Source organism: Rhinolophus sinicus, linkage group LG02 (assembly GCF_036562045.2).
Source record: "Rhinolophus sinicus isolate RSC01 linkage group LG02, ASM3656204v1, whole genome shotgun sequence".
NCBI classification, from domain to species: Eukaryota; Metazoa; Chordata; class Mammalia; order Chiroptera; family Rhinolophidae; genus Rhinolophus; species Rhinolophus sinicus.
In genome coordinates, this window is record NC_133752.1 from 46,211,066 (window position 1) to 46,226,980 (window position 15,915).

The following is a 15,915-nucleotide window of genomic DNA, read 5'->3' on the forward strand; positions in this document are numbered from 1 at the left end:
CACAGCCATACAGCCCTTGTTACCTACCCAGGCTCAGTATTATTTCTCTCCTCTACCACTCTTCCCTTCCCTCTTCACCTTCACTAGGCCCTCCTTTCATCCGTCCCCTAAATCCATTAGGATCAGAACAAAATTCTTTTCTGGGTAATTTTATATGTAGCAAATTGTTTCCATAAAGAAAACACTACATATGTCACAAGATATAAGTGTACCTGTTAGAAACTTTCAGGCACCTCTGATTTCAGTGGTTTCACTCACTTATCAGGAGAACTACCTCTTTCTCTGAGTAGCAAAATTGTCATAGAAAACGGCCTCAGTCCCTACCACCTACCTAAGCCTGAAAGCTGATGGAAATTGGTGTGAGAGGGTGTAACTTTGAGCTGCTCGCTCTGAAGCCACTTCAGAGGCCCAGGTCAGACCCAGTTGCCTTTCTCCGTCTACCCACAGGCCTCGGGAAACAGCTGCTTCCTTCTGGTGCTGCTGCCGCCACCCACTGGGCTCCTTGGAAAGCTCCTCCCCTCTATTCTTTCTGCCAACGGGGAGGAGAGCTTGTCAACTCCCCGGTCCTCCCTGCCCCCAAACATACTGGCCAGGGCCTTTTATGGTCTAAAGGGCTTTACTACCAACCACTATAAAGAACACGAGGTACAAAACTTCGGGAAGTTACAGGGTTTCCTCAGAGTATTACAATTGCGGTCCTTGGACCTACCAGCTACCAAGTAGTTTAAAGATCTCTTCCTTCTTTAAGTCTAAGTCGTTGATTCTAGACTTTCCAAATTCAGGAGCCAGTAAATTTAAAAAAAAAAAAAAAGAGAGAGAGAGTATAACTGACATACAGTTATTAATTTTTTTCTAGTAAAAGATGATAAAAACAAGCAAAAACTCACCATTTGCCAGTACCACAAATGAAACAGATTTTTACACTAAAATAATCTATCCCTTAAGCTACAATTAATTTATCTTTTAAAAAAATCTCATTATATTGTTCTTTTATTCTTATTTTGCTATAGTGAAATGAAAACAAATTGCATCAAGGGAACGAACATTTAACCTGGTTCCACATTCAGTTGTGGTGAGAAAATAAAATTACCTCTTCACGTCAACTATACAGTTTTTAAAATAGTCAATCCCCTGCAATCCCTCCTTCCAAAACACATGGAACAAATATTATCCCTAGAAAATAGGAGAAAGCTGGAGCTTGAATGTGAAATCCTAAGACTAGCAAACTCATGTTAGTAAGTGATTAGATGCCGAAGAAGAGAAAGGCTGCCTCACTCAGTCCCTGAAGCACTTCTGGTTGTGTGAAAAGAAAGCAGTATTAGTTCAATACCACCAAGAAATGACAAATTGGGTCAAAACGCTGATTTTAAAATCTTTATTATGTAGTTTAAACTGTTCCAAAAACCCAAAATATATCTAGACTTACTTGGCCTTAATAAAGAACAGCTGGGCAACACGCCTCATTTTTTTATTAGTTAAAACTAGGCCAAAAAAGTGGCAGAAAATCTTAAATTATGCACATCCCCCAAAATTTGTTTCCAAAAGCTAAAGCTATTTAAGACTGAAATTTATAAAGCTAAAACTTTCTATTTTCCACATTTAATATGTAAATCATGGCTCAAATGTCTTTCTTTTGAAAAAAACCCCTTAGCAAACTCTATGGTACCTTAGAAACCTTCAAAAGAACTTAATCCAAATACAAATGTAGGTCGCGTCTTCCCTCTACAATGCAGCAGAATTTTATGAAAATTTTACTTGAAAGCAGGGGTAAAAATCTAAGCAATAGATTTATGTGAGAAATTACAATGTAATTGTAATTGTATTACAAACTTAATAAACAAAAACATTTTACTTACGATGTTCCCTGCTGCGAATTAGGGTGCGTTTTTGAAGATGTATCATATTGTTCTGTGGAAGAGGGGGAAATAATTAGAGCAGCACAATGACATATGTTCATGAGACTATTAGTTACAAATTCCTTTCTGCTGTCCCCCACCCTCACCTTTTTCACCTCAACAGTACAGTACTTGAATTCTGTCACCCAGAGGGCTATGCACTGGACTTGGTATAATCTCACTGTTATACAGTAACATTTGTGTTATTTCTAGAGAGAGAGAGGGATTGCTCAGAATTAAAACCCTTAACAGAACAAAAACACTTGAGCACTGCTTACAGCGGGCCCCACCACACTGCTGGCAACTTTCCTATGTGCTGGAGACTTTCCTTCCTTCGATGTCAGTTGGTAGGGGCTCAAATAAATGCACTGTGACAGGGCTGCTCTCATCCCCCACCTGGTTTGACCTTGTATATCTCAGTAACCTGCTAGCTTCTGTCCTCGGCCAACAGTGCTCTCCCTCCCACCTGGCCCCTCCATTATTCAGCACCCTCTCTGATCATTTATTCAACAACTATTCACAGACTGCCTTATAGATAACAAGATGTTCAAGGCATTTGACCCTGTCTTCAATGAGCTTACAGTTGACTGAGGGACATCAAACAGGCATGCAAATACCTACAATCCTAGGCTATGTGAGAGTAGGTACACAAATCTGTTATACAAACTAACCATCCCAGGAATCTAGAGAATGGCCCCTCTGTTGGTAAAGACCAAAGAAGGCAAATTAGAAAAAGGAACAAAATGAACTGTGTCACAAAGGATGGGTGAGATTTTTGACAGAATGACTGCTGGTGGGAGGGTGAGGAAGCTTTTCCGGCAGAAGAGAGAGTGTGAACAAAGGTAGAGACATGAGGAGTGAAAGTGGCACAGAGTGGAAAAGGTAAGACTGGGTGCAGAGTCCCTAGGGGATGGCCTGGGAAGACGGCAAAAGTCAGACTTTAGAGGGCTCTGAATGCCAGGATGGGAAGTCATAACGTTATTTGTTGGGCAATGAGACACCGCCAACGGTCTACACAGGGACTTGATAGAGCGATTCCTCAGAAAGATTATTCAGGAGGTGCAGCGTGGTATAACCCAAAAGGGAGCAGGAAACGTAAAGTGTGGAGCAACAAACCAGCTGGGAGGCTGCAGGTTTTGTATGGGTCTGAGGTAACTGAGACCTGAAACACAACTTGAAGTGGAATGGAAATAGGGGTGCGTTTCAGGCCAGAGTGAGTGATATTTCCCATCAATGTCATGTAGAGACCCTTGAGTATTTGCAATTAATCACTTTATCCTCATGGTGGCAGCAGCTCTTATGTGTGTTTAAGATTTCATATTTTTATATACTGCTTCCCTTTCTGGTTAGAAAGCTAGGGCGAGGACTACAAATCAGAGGGGTTAAAATCACTCTTTTGACCACTCACGGGGACTCCCCTACCGATGTGGTGACTGGGCCCTAAGCGCCACAGGGAGGTTGCCCTCAGGCAGCCATGTTTTCGCACATGTGGACATGAGCCCTGGGATGTGCAAGCAAAATCACTATCCTTCATTCTCTAGGCTTTCTACAGGCTCCAATACTGCAAGATCGCTCTTCCAGAAATCAGAATTCTCTTGCTGGGCATATCTTGAGAAATACATGTCAAGCTCTACTTTTCGGAAAGCTATATCCACATAAATTCCACTCCCTCTTCATCCAACATATAACTAGTGCTTTAGGGTCGAACCAGGCCCCTCGAAGGCCACATTCTCACAAAGGTAAACAAACAAGGGTCCTGAGAACACCGACAAATTGGCAGCAGCATGTAAGACCCCAAGATAAACATCTGGTGAGCCAAGACCTAGGGAGACCTGCGGGCATCTGACGACTTCTCACCAGACCGACGGGGAATGGGCCCACACGACTGCATGGACCGAGAGGACCGCCCATGCCGGCACAAGAAAGCATTGGCCTGCCAGCCCATCTTCAACTACCCTTTGCTACATGGGGAAATCAGTTTAAAGGACTAAAGGATCTTCCTAAACCAGGAGTTAGCCATCATGCAAGCTGTGAGTAACCCAGGGGAAGGCACATATTTCTGCATGGCTGGCCGCTCCAGCAAGTGGAGGCAAAGGAGCCCCAGCAATCCTGGACACAGCCAGGCTGGCGGTCAACCTGCAGGCGCGTTAGCTACTCCACCTGGTATCTAGCTTCGGATAGGCTGTCAAAATGCCGAGAAAAAATATTTCCCAATCTCTCCAAGCAACCGTCCATTTCTGTTACTTTTACTTTGTTACTTACACAACACGGTGGCAAGATGATCAGGCTTATTTCTCGGCATTTGGGGGAAATTTAGATATGAGTTCTTTGCAAGTTCTTATTCAGTATCTCTAGAGCAGGGGGCAGCTACCTTTTCTATAAAACTCACACAGTAAATATTTTAGACTTTGCACGCTGTACCTTGTAACATAATAATAAACGAATGGGCATGGCTGTACCTAATAAAAACTTCACAAAACTAGCTGAACAGATTGGGCTCTCAGGCTGTAGTTTGCCCACCCCTGCTCTAGAGGAAGGATGTTCTGTTTCTTGCTTTTCTCATCTTTTTTATACTCTCCTCACATCCTTACAATTTAAATAACAGAATAATCTAAGGAAAAATGTAAATGGGGGGAAAGAATGAGGTGGGAGATTTGAAGGAAGAGTCACCTCCACGGAATATCTATCTGTGAGCACCCTCTCCTGACACATAACACACACCCTGTTTTGGTCTCCCCAGCCTCTGACGACTAATACTTCGTAACTTCAGTACTTACCACATAGTATCGATGAACTAAATAACTGCAAATACCCTAGCCATTTTTTGTCAAGCTTCAAATGCCTTGCATGTAGTTGAGACACAAAGAATATACTGACCTAAAGGGTTACTGATGAGAAAAGCCAGATCTAGTTAGCTTTCTTCTGTTTCCCCCTGAATTTTCAACTATTTACAATCCATAAAAGGGGTCCAAAAAAAGAATTACAAGGCAAATACATATAGAGGGGCTAAGGAAGTTGTGTGTTGCATTCTCTATAAAAATTTCTTACTTCTGTGTAAAAAAAAAATACAAGAACCGCACAAAATATCCTAACCTATTCTTATATACAATTCCTGGGTTACGATGCTTTGAGAGTCGCATTGAAGTCCTGATCACGTGTCAGGCTAGACCAAATTGCATTTGTTAAGTACTTTAGTAAGACAGCTTCATGAACTTTGCAACCATTTGAAATTCCACCTAAAGAACAGCTTTATATCTGCCCTCCCTTCCTATTGTTTCAACATAGGAAGCCCTCATCTCCACTGGGGCATTTGTCATTCATATTTTTTATATTAAAACAGTAAAAACCATGCTTTGTTCTCCAATGCAATAATCTGTTCCATATATTTACTTACTTTGGTTTTGGGTTGTAGAACTGATGTGCTGAGAATCCTAGGGAAAAAAAATAAAAATCTCTTAGTTATTAAGCTTTATAAATCTAAGACTACATCATGGCTAAATCTGTTAAACACAAATAAATCTAATTTTTACATAAAATAGGATTCATTGCTTCCATTCTTTCCTAGAGTTTATTTTCCTTTGGCAATGAGCAACGATTTTCTTTTAACAAAGTATAATGTTTTGCCTTAAAACCAGTAATAATGAATCATCTTAAAAAAAAAAAAAAAAAAAAACTACTTTAGAAAAGTAGCTAATGCAAAGTATCTAATGTGGCAAATTCTGGTTTGGGTAGACATAACCTATTGTGAAAACAGTATCATGGAAAGGAATAGCTATAATATGTTAATGAAGTGCATGCATTCCAGGCTGGACAGAACACAGATCTGACGGTGCTATTTCTACATTTTGAAGGCTATCCCAAAGCACACCGCTCCTCAAAAAAAAAAAAAAAAAGGGGGGGGGGGCAAATGGCAGTGTTTTTATTTTTAATACATTGTTCACAAATACAGAAATGTGCATGTCAGCAATTAATTCACTTGTTATTAAAACCAGCACAAATGTAGCTGATTACACATTAAACTCTAAGAAAATTCAAGAGGTATAAGAAGTATAAGATGTAGGTATATCCAGGTATATACCTAAATTCTAAACTAGGAATCAAAGAACCTTCCTCACTTAATTTCCTTGTACTTCCATTTTCCCATCTATAAGTAAGGACCCTCAAATAAGAGTATTGGCAAGTCCTCAGTGCTTTCATAAGCTACAAAACCCTAAGTGAATGGAAGATGTTCTCTCTGACATAATTTGGAGAACAAAGTGTTTGAAAGCCTTGTGACAAAGCACTTTAGAAGCTCAGTTAGCTGCAATTTTAATCTAGCCATCAACGATTTCAACAAGTAGTATTTGATTAATCTGGCTTACAGCAATACCTCAGACCTCTCACTGTGGACGCAGTGCCTGCTATACTTTATACTTCTAAGGAATTACCTTGGTGGGAAAAGGAAATTTGGAGGGCTCAGCTGTACTAGGCGTATGTATTGCTGTCAAAGGAGGAGGCCATGAATGGGTCATTTCCTGAAAAGAGATTTGGAAAGGGAAGAAAAGGTAAATTATAAATAGAACATTTATTGTTACTTAACTTTTTAAACAATGTGGTGCAGATTGATGGTAAATGAAAAGTGAAACCTTGAAAGTTATTTCATTTACTTTTTTAAAAACTCCCACTTAATGGGCTATGTCCAAAAGCTGAAGATCTCCAACTTACAAAACTGAAAAAAAACTCAGTTTGAAGAAGAAAAACAAAAGCTAGAACAGGGATGGTCTTAACACTCTGAATATTATAAAGCATCTAAACAAATGGCTGTAGGTATTTACTAGAGCTTATGTAACTGTGAAAACTGAGTCTCTACTCAATGTTTTCTTTCTCCCTCAGCTTCTTTATTGCGTTTCCTGGAATTATTTAAGTTCAAAGGAAGAAGAACTTTCCTGTTTGACTTAAGCAAACAAGTAATTCAGGTCACTTGTTCCTCTTGGGAGAGTTTTAATGGATTTGACCCTTCCCTGATACACACTATTAGCATGTAATAACTTTTTGGAGGACGAGGCCCTAAGAAACTACCTTCCCTTCCCATCAGCAGACATTTCATTTCTATTCACTCTTCATGGAGACAAGGTTTCTAAATATTACAAATTCATATATTTATCTTGACATGAATTCTTTTTTTTCTAAGCGTATTCATGAATTGTATTTTGCTTTGCTAAAAAATATCAGTGGAAAACAGAATGTCAGATTGAAGGTGTCTAATCACACACATGTGCACAAGCACAACTTGTTAAAGAGCTAAAATGGAGATCATTAACTCCTATTCTTGCATTTCACAGATGAGAAAACTGAGTTCCAAAATGACTGGACTGGGTGCCCCAGGAAGCCAGTGGCTGAGAGCACAGAGCATGGGCCACTTGCATTCCCAGTCTAAGAGAAAGAAATCCATTCTGTGCCTAAGAGTTGCATGGCGAATTGGATGAAAGATCAACAGGCAACTCGCTACCAGCAAGCTGACAACCCCAGACCATGCTGTATTACCTCACCTGTGCAACACTGTGTATTATTACACTTCATTCTTTTCAGAGTGCTGACCAAAGTCTCTATTAGCACAGAAATGCCGTGTGATCCTTGCAACAACTGGAGACGGAGCTCTGGCAAGTATTTCTCCTCCCAACCTGGGTGTGCACCTTCCCTTGCCTGTCCCCACAGCCACTCTCTGGGCTGCTACAGCCCCAAGATCGACGTAAAAGACCTGGCACAGAGACAAGCAAAATAACTGATGCCGGCTTTCTTGAGAAATTTTTGTTAAAGGTCAAAGCATCCCCATGTCTAGCCACGTGCTTGGTTCAGATGAATTTCTGGACTAAAATGTAAAGGAAAGAGTTAATTAAGTGCTTTGGAGCCAGAGATCCGGACTCGCATCCTGACTCTGACCCTCACCAACCCAGCTGTCTGACCTCTCCAAGCCTCAGTTCTCAGTAACAGGCAGACGAAGACCACATCTTTTCCCAAGTGTTTAGGGTAATTTACATCAAGTGCTTGGGTACATGGTGCACAGAAAGCACTTAAAAATTAAAAGCATTATCATTTTTAATTAAAAATCTAATGTTTAAGAACTTCGATACTGCACCAGAGAGCTCCCTGCTGTTTTATTTATTTCACTATACTTGAAGGTATGCGACCATTATAATGCTACGATGTAAAAACATAATTACATAACCGAGAAGGTGTTTGAAAACACCACCCTTGTTTTCCAAGAATTTCTGTATAATTCCAATGATATCTATGACTTTTAGTCACCGATTATTCCCAGAAAACATCCATTGTACTCTCAGTGCCTAAGGCTATCCGGGGTATTAAATTAGGCAGTCGGAATGTGCATAGTCTTTCAGGCCCTGAGGGTTGGCTAGCAGTCTGAAAGAATTTAAGTACTTCCCTAAATGCCTAGCTTAGGAGAGGGACTTGGGCCTTAGGAGAATTGGGGCCGTAAGGAGAAGAGGTTGCCCTGAATGGCAAGGCCAAGAGCTTGCTCCTGACCTAACAGTGACTTACCACGTCAGTGGGGTACACGGCTTGGTACCTGCCTCAGGCCTGGCCTCTGGGTGCCACGGCTGCGCTCCCCGCTCCCCTTCACTCACTTTGCTCTAGACCCACTGTCTAGTTTTTGCTGTCCCTCTAACAAACCAACCTGCTGCCGCCACCTGGAGGGGTTTACACGCTTTCCTCTGCCTAGTCCTCTGTTCACTAGCCTGCTGTATGACTCACACCACATATCAATATCGGATGTTTTATTACATATCTATGACCTCCATGAGAGCAAGAATTCTTATTCATATGGCACCCCCAGTGCCTAGAAAGACATCCGAGGCTTAATGGGTGCTTGTTGAGTAAATGAATGAATGAACAAATACTAATGCTACCACTCATTGTACCAGTGTCGCTGGAATGCTGCACTGAGGTAACGTCTCCAAGTCCTGCATTGTTCCCCTGGGGGTATCCAGGCTATGCCACTGTAAGTAGAAAACCTGAGCTGTTTCCCTTCTCCCACTGAGGGCACTGCCCTACCTGGACCCTCGTGCATGACAAATTCCAGGGGTCTGGCACTGTCTGTCTGTTATCTTCTTACTCCATCGGCCTGGAGGGCTTACAGGCTCCCACTTCCCCTTCATTAAAATACTTCCACCCCTAATATTTCCCCTAGAGAAACAAATAATATCTTCCATGATTGATTTTCTCTGTTAGAGAACTATTTACTGCCTTTATTGCCCATCAGAAAGAGTTGTGTTAGGATTCCTGGCAATCTTCATAAATTGCTGGTACAAGGTAAGAGCAGGAACCACGAGGAAAAGGAAAACTAACTGGCTCGACATCCGAGAATGAGAACAGGAATGGACTCTAGAGATCATCTACTAGCCCATGGACTTCATTTTAGCAACAGGGAAACTGAGGCCAAGGGAGAACACGCGTCTTAACTGAGGCCACAGAGAAGAGAAGGGGACAGAGACTAAGTCTCCGCTATGCACAGGCCTCTGCCCTCTGCAGTTCAACACATCCTTCTATTTCAGTCTCCCTGTTCATGATTTCCAAGTGAAAATACTCACCTCTTGTTTGCATTAACCATTTACTTCCAAACATTCCCAGGTAAGTCAGAACTCAGTAATGTGATGCTGGGTGAGAGGAGAGGGGGGATGGATGGGTTTACTAAGTTAAAAATGCTTGTCTGACCATCATTCTAAGTAAAGGATTTGACAGTCATATATAAACATACATCAAAACCTAAGAGAAAAGCATCTGACATATGCAGAAGACAACTAATCTATATTGTTGGATTTATATTTGAAGTAACTATAGAACATATCACTTCAGAAAAAATGCTACGGTCATATTTTCTAACTAAGTCATTTGTTATTTTTATGACTTATCATACCAAAGAATTTCAGAAATGGTAGAGGATAAAACAAAACTTGATCGAGATAACTTGTTAATTATTAGTTTTGTTTATTATTAATCTTACTTGCTGTTTGACAAAAATTTCTTGTTAGCAAGACAAAGTATGTTTCCCTGGAGGGATATCTTTCTCAGAAAATCTTAACTACAAAAGCAGGGGACAGTAGATTGTAAAACAAAAATAATGAAATTATTTTCCAAACATCTGGTTAGACATCACTTTTATCAAAATTTCACAAGTGAGAAGAAAACCAATATACTTAATTACTGATTTCAGCGCCATCTCACTTAATACTTTACAATGAAAAATTAAAGAAAGAACTGGGCAAGCATATATTTTGAGGGAAAAAAGTTAGCAGCAGAGATATAAATTAATAGGCACATGTGTTTTATTTATATATATATATCCTACTTTCAAAGAAAAGTGTGTGTGTGTGTGTGTGTATATATATATATATATATCAGAAACCTTATAGTAAAAGATAAAAGCAAGAATACCATTAAAACTGACATGGAAGAAAATTAAAAACCATAGAGGAGGAATGAGAAACAAAACCCTCAATTATTATAATTACTATATTTGAGCATTAAATTTAGCTTTAGATTTCCTGGAAATTAAAGCCAAAACGGGAAAACATAACCGTTTATATAAATCTTCCGATAAAAAGAAAGCATGCTGGTTCATGAGGAGAATCCCCACCCCCCACCCCCACCCCCAGAACTAAATTCTAGAAGGAATTTGTCATCCTTCTGCAAGAAAACTTGAACAAATGGATAATGGATTCAATGATGTATTTGTAGAAGCAGGACAAACGTGCATGACACACTTTCACTAAACAAGAGCAAAAAATAACCCTTTCACATCAGTCTAAAGATGCCCATTTACTTTTTTTACCCCTTTAAAAATTCATGGACTCATTGATGATAAGGCCATACACGTGAGGTGTCACTTACAAAACGTCAAGCACTATTTAACCCCCGCTGTCTCCCTTACCAAATCCATGCAGGAAGTGTCCATTCGGGGAAGTGAGCAACTCTCCTGAGTCTTTATGGACAACCAGAAAAACTTGAGAAAGACAGGTCTTAAAGCGCTGGTCCAAAGGCCTTGTAAGTTTGTCGCCTTCATTTTAATTAATAAAATCTGTCAGCGAGTTCAATTATGTTCTCAGACTCCCTTCGTTACTGTTCTGGTTTATCTCGCTTTTGGAGGTGTTTGGGGGGCACTGCTTAAAGGGGTTTGGAATGGCAACTGTTCATTAAAGCCAAAGTAAATGGATATGTGTCTGCTTACTTAAACATTTCTTCAAGTGAGAAACACCAGCAATGAACTCACCTTCAGAATCTCTTCAACACAATGCACTTCATTGGAGTAGGTCTGCTGAAAATGAAAAGGAAGAAAAACTTAGCACACAAAAAACCCTACGGTGATGGTGATAGTAGATGCTGGTGTTGGTACAGCAACACTCATAAGGAGACCACCTCAGGGCCTACCTTTTACTAGCTAAGTGTTAGGAACTTCACTTTCTGGATGAAATAAGACAAAGACATTCACTTGACTTCATCATGAGGGAAAGCAACAACAGACTAATTATGACCCAGGTCAGAAGTTTTCAATGGAAAATGTGTACATTAAAGAAAATTAAAGCTGGCCCGGTAGCTCAGGTGGTTGGAGCGCTGTGCTCCTAATGCTGAGGTCGCCAGTTCAATTCCCATATGAGCCAGTGAGCTGCGCCCTCTATAGCTAAGATTGTAAACAATGGCTCTCCCTGGAGCTGGGCTGCCGTGTGCTGCCGTGAGTGTCCAGTGGCCAGCATAAGTGGCCGGCAGCCAGCGAGAGCTGCCATGAGCTACTGTGAGCAGCTGACCAATGACTGGGGACCGAATGCCTCAGCCGGGGGGAGCGCAAAGCTCATAACACCAGCATGGGCCAGGGAGCTGTGTCCTACACAACTAGACTGAGAAACAACGGCTTGAACCAGAGTGTGGGGGTGGGGGGGTGGGGGGGTGGCGGCGGACGAAAGGGGGAAAAAAGAAAATTAATACATTTGTCAATCTAGGGGGAAAAGAATATAACAAAGGTGGAGGCAGAAGGAGATAAAACCAGTGTCATAGTCTGCTGCTTCAGAGTTCAGTGAGCCAAGTTACACAAACATAAAGATCCCCCAAACACTTAGTAAGCCCACAGTAAAGAGGCCAACACCCAATCAAGGATAGATTTTTTATTTTTGGTAATATTTTAACCTGCCAAAATTCATTTTAAAGTTAAATGTCTCTAGCCTCCTTCAGGTCAGCATTTTGATTACATACACACACTATTCACACATATATGTACACACTATTCACAAATATTTCCCCTGAGAAAGGCCCTAAGGAGAGAGATTACCTAGTGTCTTAGAGGAAAGATCCACTATTTATACCTCTTCCTTATCCCCAGCTAAACAAATGGCGGTTGCTGCTGCTAGCATCACCACAGTGTCTAGGAAATGTCATTTTATAGTGCAAAAAGAAGGAAAAGTTAAATCTTTAAAAAGAAAAAGAAAGAAAGAAAGAAAGAAAGAAAGAAATCACTTTTCCTTAACTAGAGACATGAAACAAAACCCACGGATTTCATGGTTTTCAATGGAACAGCAGCTTCTGCTGTGTGTCGGTTCATAAGCCAAGTGCCCTGGGCAAGTTCTACACAACACCCCCTCCCATTAAAACCACTGTTCATGAAGAGCTGGGCAGTTTGGTGCAATAGCTGCCTCACAGCTACACAGCAGATGGAAAGGGTTCTTTTCCTTGCTCTCGTTTCTAATTTGAGTGCAATTTAATACAGCACTGGCAGCTAATTCCTGAATTAGGGTTTTAAAATCCACTGTTTCCCTCATTCCAGTTTATTCTAAGGAAGAAGGAAAAAGTAAAGAACATACAACATTCACACTGTCCTAGAACTGAATCTAATGGACATGTCAAAATTCAAATGAAATTAGGCCTGCCGGGGTCCGGTTTTAGAACATGTGAATCTCTTAGAAATGGTTTTATTGAAATGTCTACTGTTTGTTATTTTTGAGGTAGGACCTGGAAGTTAGGAGGTATGACCAAAGAATCAAAGATATCCCTTTTATCTACTGTCCTCACTGGAACCGCCTTCAGGTATTATGCGTGTCAACAGCTAGACCTGCTTACCCACTTTTAGTTTCCAAAGCCACAAACGGATACCAAAAAACTGAACCAAACATTAATAACCAAATATTTTAGCAGGAATGTCAGAAACAGAAAAGAATGCTGTTTTGAATACGTAATCATATTCTATGGTTTCAATTTTTCACATGCATTAGGAAAAATAACAATTAGAAGCTGAAGGTAAATCACTAGAACAGAGCACATGACTACTCACTCAGATCAAATAGTCCCTTCATCCTATCTGCTGCTGGAATGAGGCGGGAAATCCAATTAAAACACCTGGCAATCAGTGAAAAAGTGAAGCATGTTGGAATGAGGGCAAAAAAATGATTTGTCCACTGCTTCCAACAGAATGAGGTCAGAAAGCTGCAACTTCAGGACACTAAAAAAGACTTTCTGATCTTCCTAATTCCTCAAGCAGTCAAGATGTTTCCTTTCACTAAAAGATTCTTTTTTTTTTCCTAAATTTTTATTACATGAAATGAACCAGGACTGAAGAAATTTTTCTATAGCTTATTGTTTATTAGTCAGGGTAAGATAAATATTGCTACCATTTTTCCTCAAAAATAAGACCCAGCCAGACCATCAGCTCTAATGCATCCTTTGGAGCAAAAATTAATATAATACCTGGCATTATATTATATTATGTTAAAATAAGACCGGGTCTTATATTAATTTTTGCTCCAAACAAAGATGAGAGCTGATGGTCCGGCTAGGTCTTATTTTCAGGGAAACATGGTAAACAGTCACCATTCAATCTATTAAAAATTCAAAATGAGGTCTTAAGTTCAAGCATTAATTGGTTAAGTTACTGTGAACTTTCCATGTAAAGTCCATTATGGGAGTATGAGTATTTCAAAGGAGTGTGGCAATTCCATTCCAAATACATGAGAATCTATCATGTTTAAAGATCTATCAGTAGCCTGTTTATCATGGCAAAGAGCTGAGAACGATCAAATGACCAACAACGGGAATCTAGATAAGACCTTACAGCACCTCCACAAAGCAGTATGCTGTGCAGACTTAATAATATAAATATATGTGCTTGCATGGAGAGATGTTTGAGATATGTATTTTCAAGTTTTTCTTTAGAAAGAATTTCATACTTACAGAAAAATTACAAAAATAATACAAGGAATTCCCATGAGCCCTTCACTCAGATTTCCCAAAAGTTAGCATTCTACGTATTCTTTATAGTTTTCTTTCCCACCTCCTCCCCCATCTACACTGAAAAGTTTGAAAGTAAGAGAATTAGCGTTAATGCCTATTTACCCCTAAATACTTCTGGGTGTACCAGGATACATTTTAAAACTGCGTTTAAAAGAGGGGCAGTTAGGAGAACGTATAGTAGGCGCCCATGCCCCATCTACCTGAGATTCATATTTCCACTTTTCCCCCAACCCAAATAATTAGACTCTGAAACTAGAGTACAGGCATTACAGGTGTGTTTGCAGACAAAGATCTGGAAGGACAGGCTGCCTTGTTTAATAAAGCACAACTTGGCACCTTCAAGTCTGCCACTGGACTTTCCAAAAAGGGAGGAGTAGTTCAACAAACCATTACGGCCTAATCCGTTCCTTAAAATCCACTTTCCCCCCCACAGGCCCTCCCTTGAACACTGAGGCGAAAGGGTAAGAAAGGGTAAACAATCAGCTTCTCTAAAGCACAACTGAGTTAAGGCTGAAGCTCTTCAGGTAAGACTAGCTCAAAGAACAAGAGATGATAAAAAAGCAACCGCCAAACTCTGTGCTACTTGCATGGCTCGAGACGCTCCGGTTTGCAGGTCCTTCCCTGTTTAGCTCTCCTTCAATGGAGCAGACACTGACTTCAGCACTTACAACCACAAACCTCACGGTTGTCTCCCACTCTCAACATCTAGGTTCCTAGAGGAGACAATGCTCCCCTCCTGCCTCCTGTGGCTCCCTCACAGGTCCAGGTCCTGTATGTATTAGGTTGGTGCAAAAGTAATGGCGGTTTTTGCAATTATTTTTATCTTTTTAAACCGCAATTATTTTTGCACCAACCTAAAAGACAGACCTCCCAACAGAGACCACACTTCCCCACTGGGGTATGGCCTTCACTCGATTCCATTTTTTAAGATGATAGCAACCACTTATTGAATACATATTGTACTTGGTATTGCATTAAACTTCTTACATACTATTATTTCCTCCATTTGATACTATCTATTGCAAGATGCACCATCATTAACTTGGTGGGGGCAGGGGAAGTGTGGCAACTGCACTAAATGCACCCATAGACTGTAGATATATCCCTTACTACAGAAACTTAACAATGAAATGAAAATCTCTGAAGGAATTCTGTATAACACTGTATTTAATTCTCACATCAACCTTGATGGTAGGTATTACCTTACCAAAATGAGACTGAGACTGGATTCTAGAGAAATTCAGTTACATGTCCAAGGTCACACAATGCTCTGAAATGACTAAATCTGGCTTCATGATACTGTCATACTACCTTTCCAAAAAAAAACAACAAACCCTCAACCTTCAGGCAAGAGACAGCATATGAAGGAAGGAATATGATCCCAGTTGTTTGATGCATGACTAAAGAGCAATTTTTTCCTTCTGATTGTACAAGAAGCATTTTTGTATTCAGATGTAACGGCCTCTTACTACTGTGACGCTTCAGACCAGAAAAGGCAGCGAAGCTGGCCTTGGTCTGCTTTCTCACTCCTCTTGGAATAACATTGTGTAATCACAAGGAAATGCACTGATACCAAAATAAAATATGTTAGTAAATGTCTTCTAAGCATGACACACAGTTTGTTTTAATAAGCTAAAAAAGAGCTGGATGGAAAAACTATACCTCACCACTGAGACCAGGAGGGTCTCGCAATATTGTGCTGTAAGTCTCTCAAGTTTCACCAGAGCAGCACTTCTGTAACAATGCGATTCTC

The 15,915-nt window shown here is 40.4% G+C and overlaps 1 protein-coding gene across 11 annotated transcripts in view; it reads right to left on the reverse strand.

The window, feature by feature from the left end:
* AFF1 (ALF transcription elongation factor 1) overlaps positions 1-15,915 on the reverse strand; it is a 178,497-nt gene that overhangs the window by 42,207 nt on the left and 120,375 nt on the right. For 6 of the 11 annotated variants that reach the window (XM_019731266.2, XM_019731262.2, XM_074323818.1 and 3 more), the window contains 4 exons: positions 11,161-11,205; positions 6,323-6,409; positions 5,290-5,326; positions 1,857-1,908 (listed from right to left, as the gene is read on the reverse strand). In XM_019731266.2, the coding sequence (XP_019586825.2) occupies positions 1,857-1,908; positions 5,290-5,326; positions 6,323-6,409; positions 11,161-11,205 (221 nt within the window). The remainder of the gene's footprint in view (positions 1-1,856; positions 1,909-5,289; positions 5,327-6,322; positions 6,410-11,160; positions 11,206-15,915) is intronic. The other 5 variants (XM_074323851.1, XM_019731265.2, XM_074323832.1 and 2 more) reach the window with 3 other exon arrangements.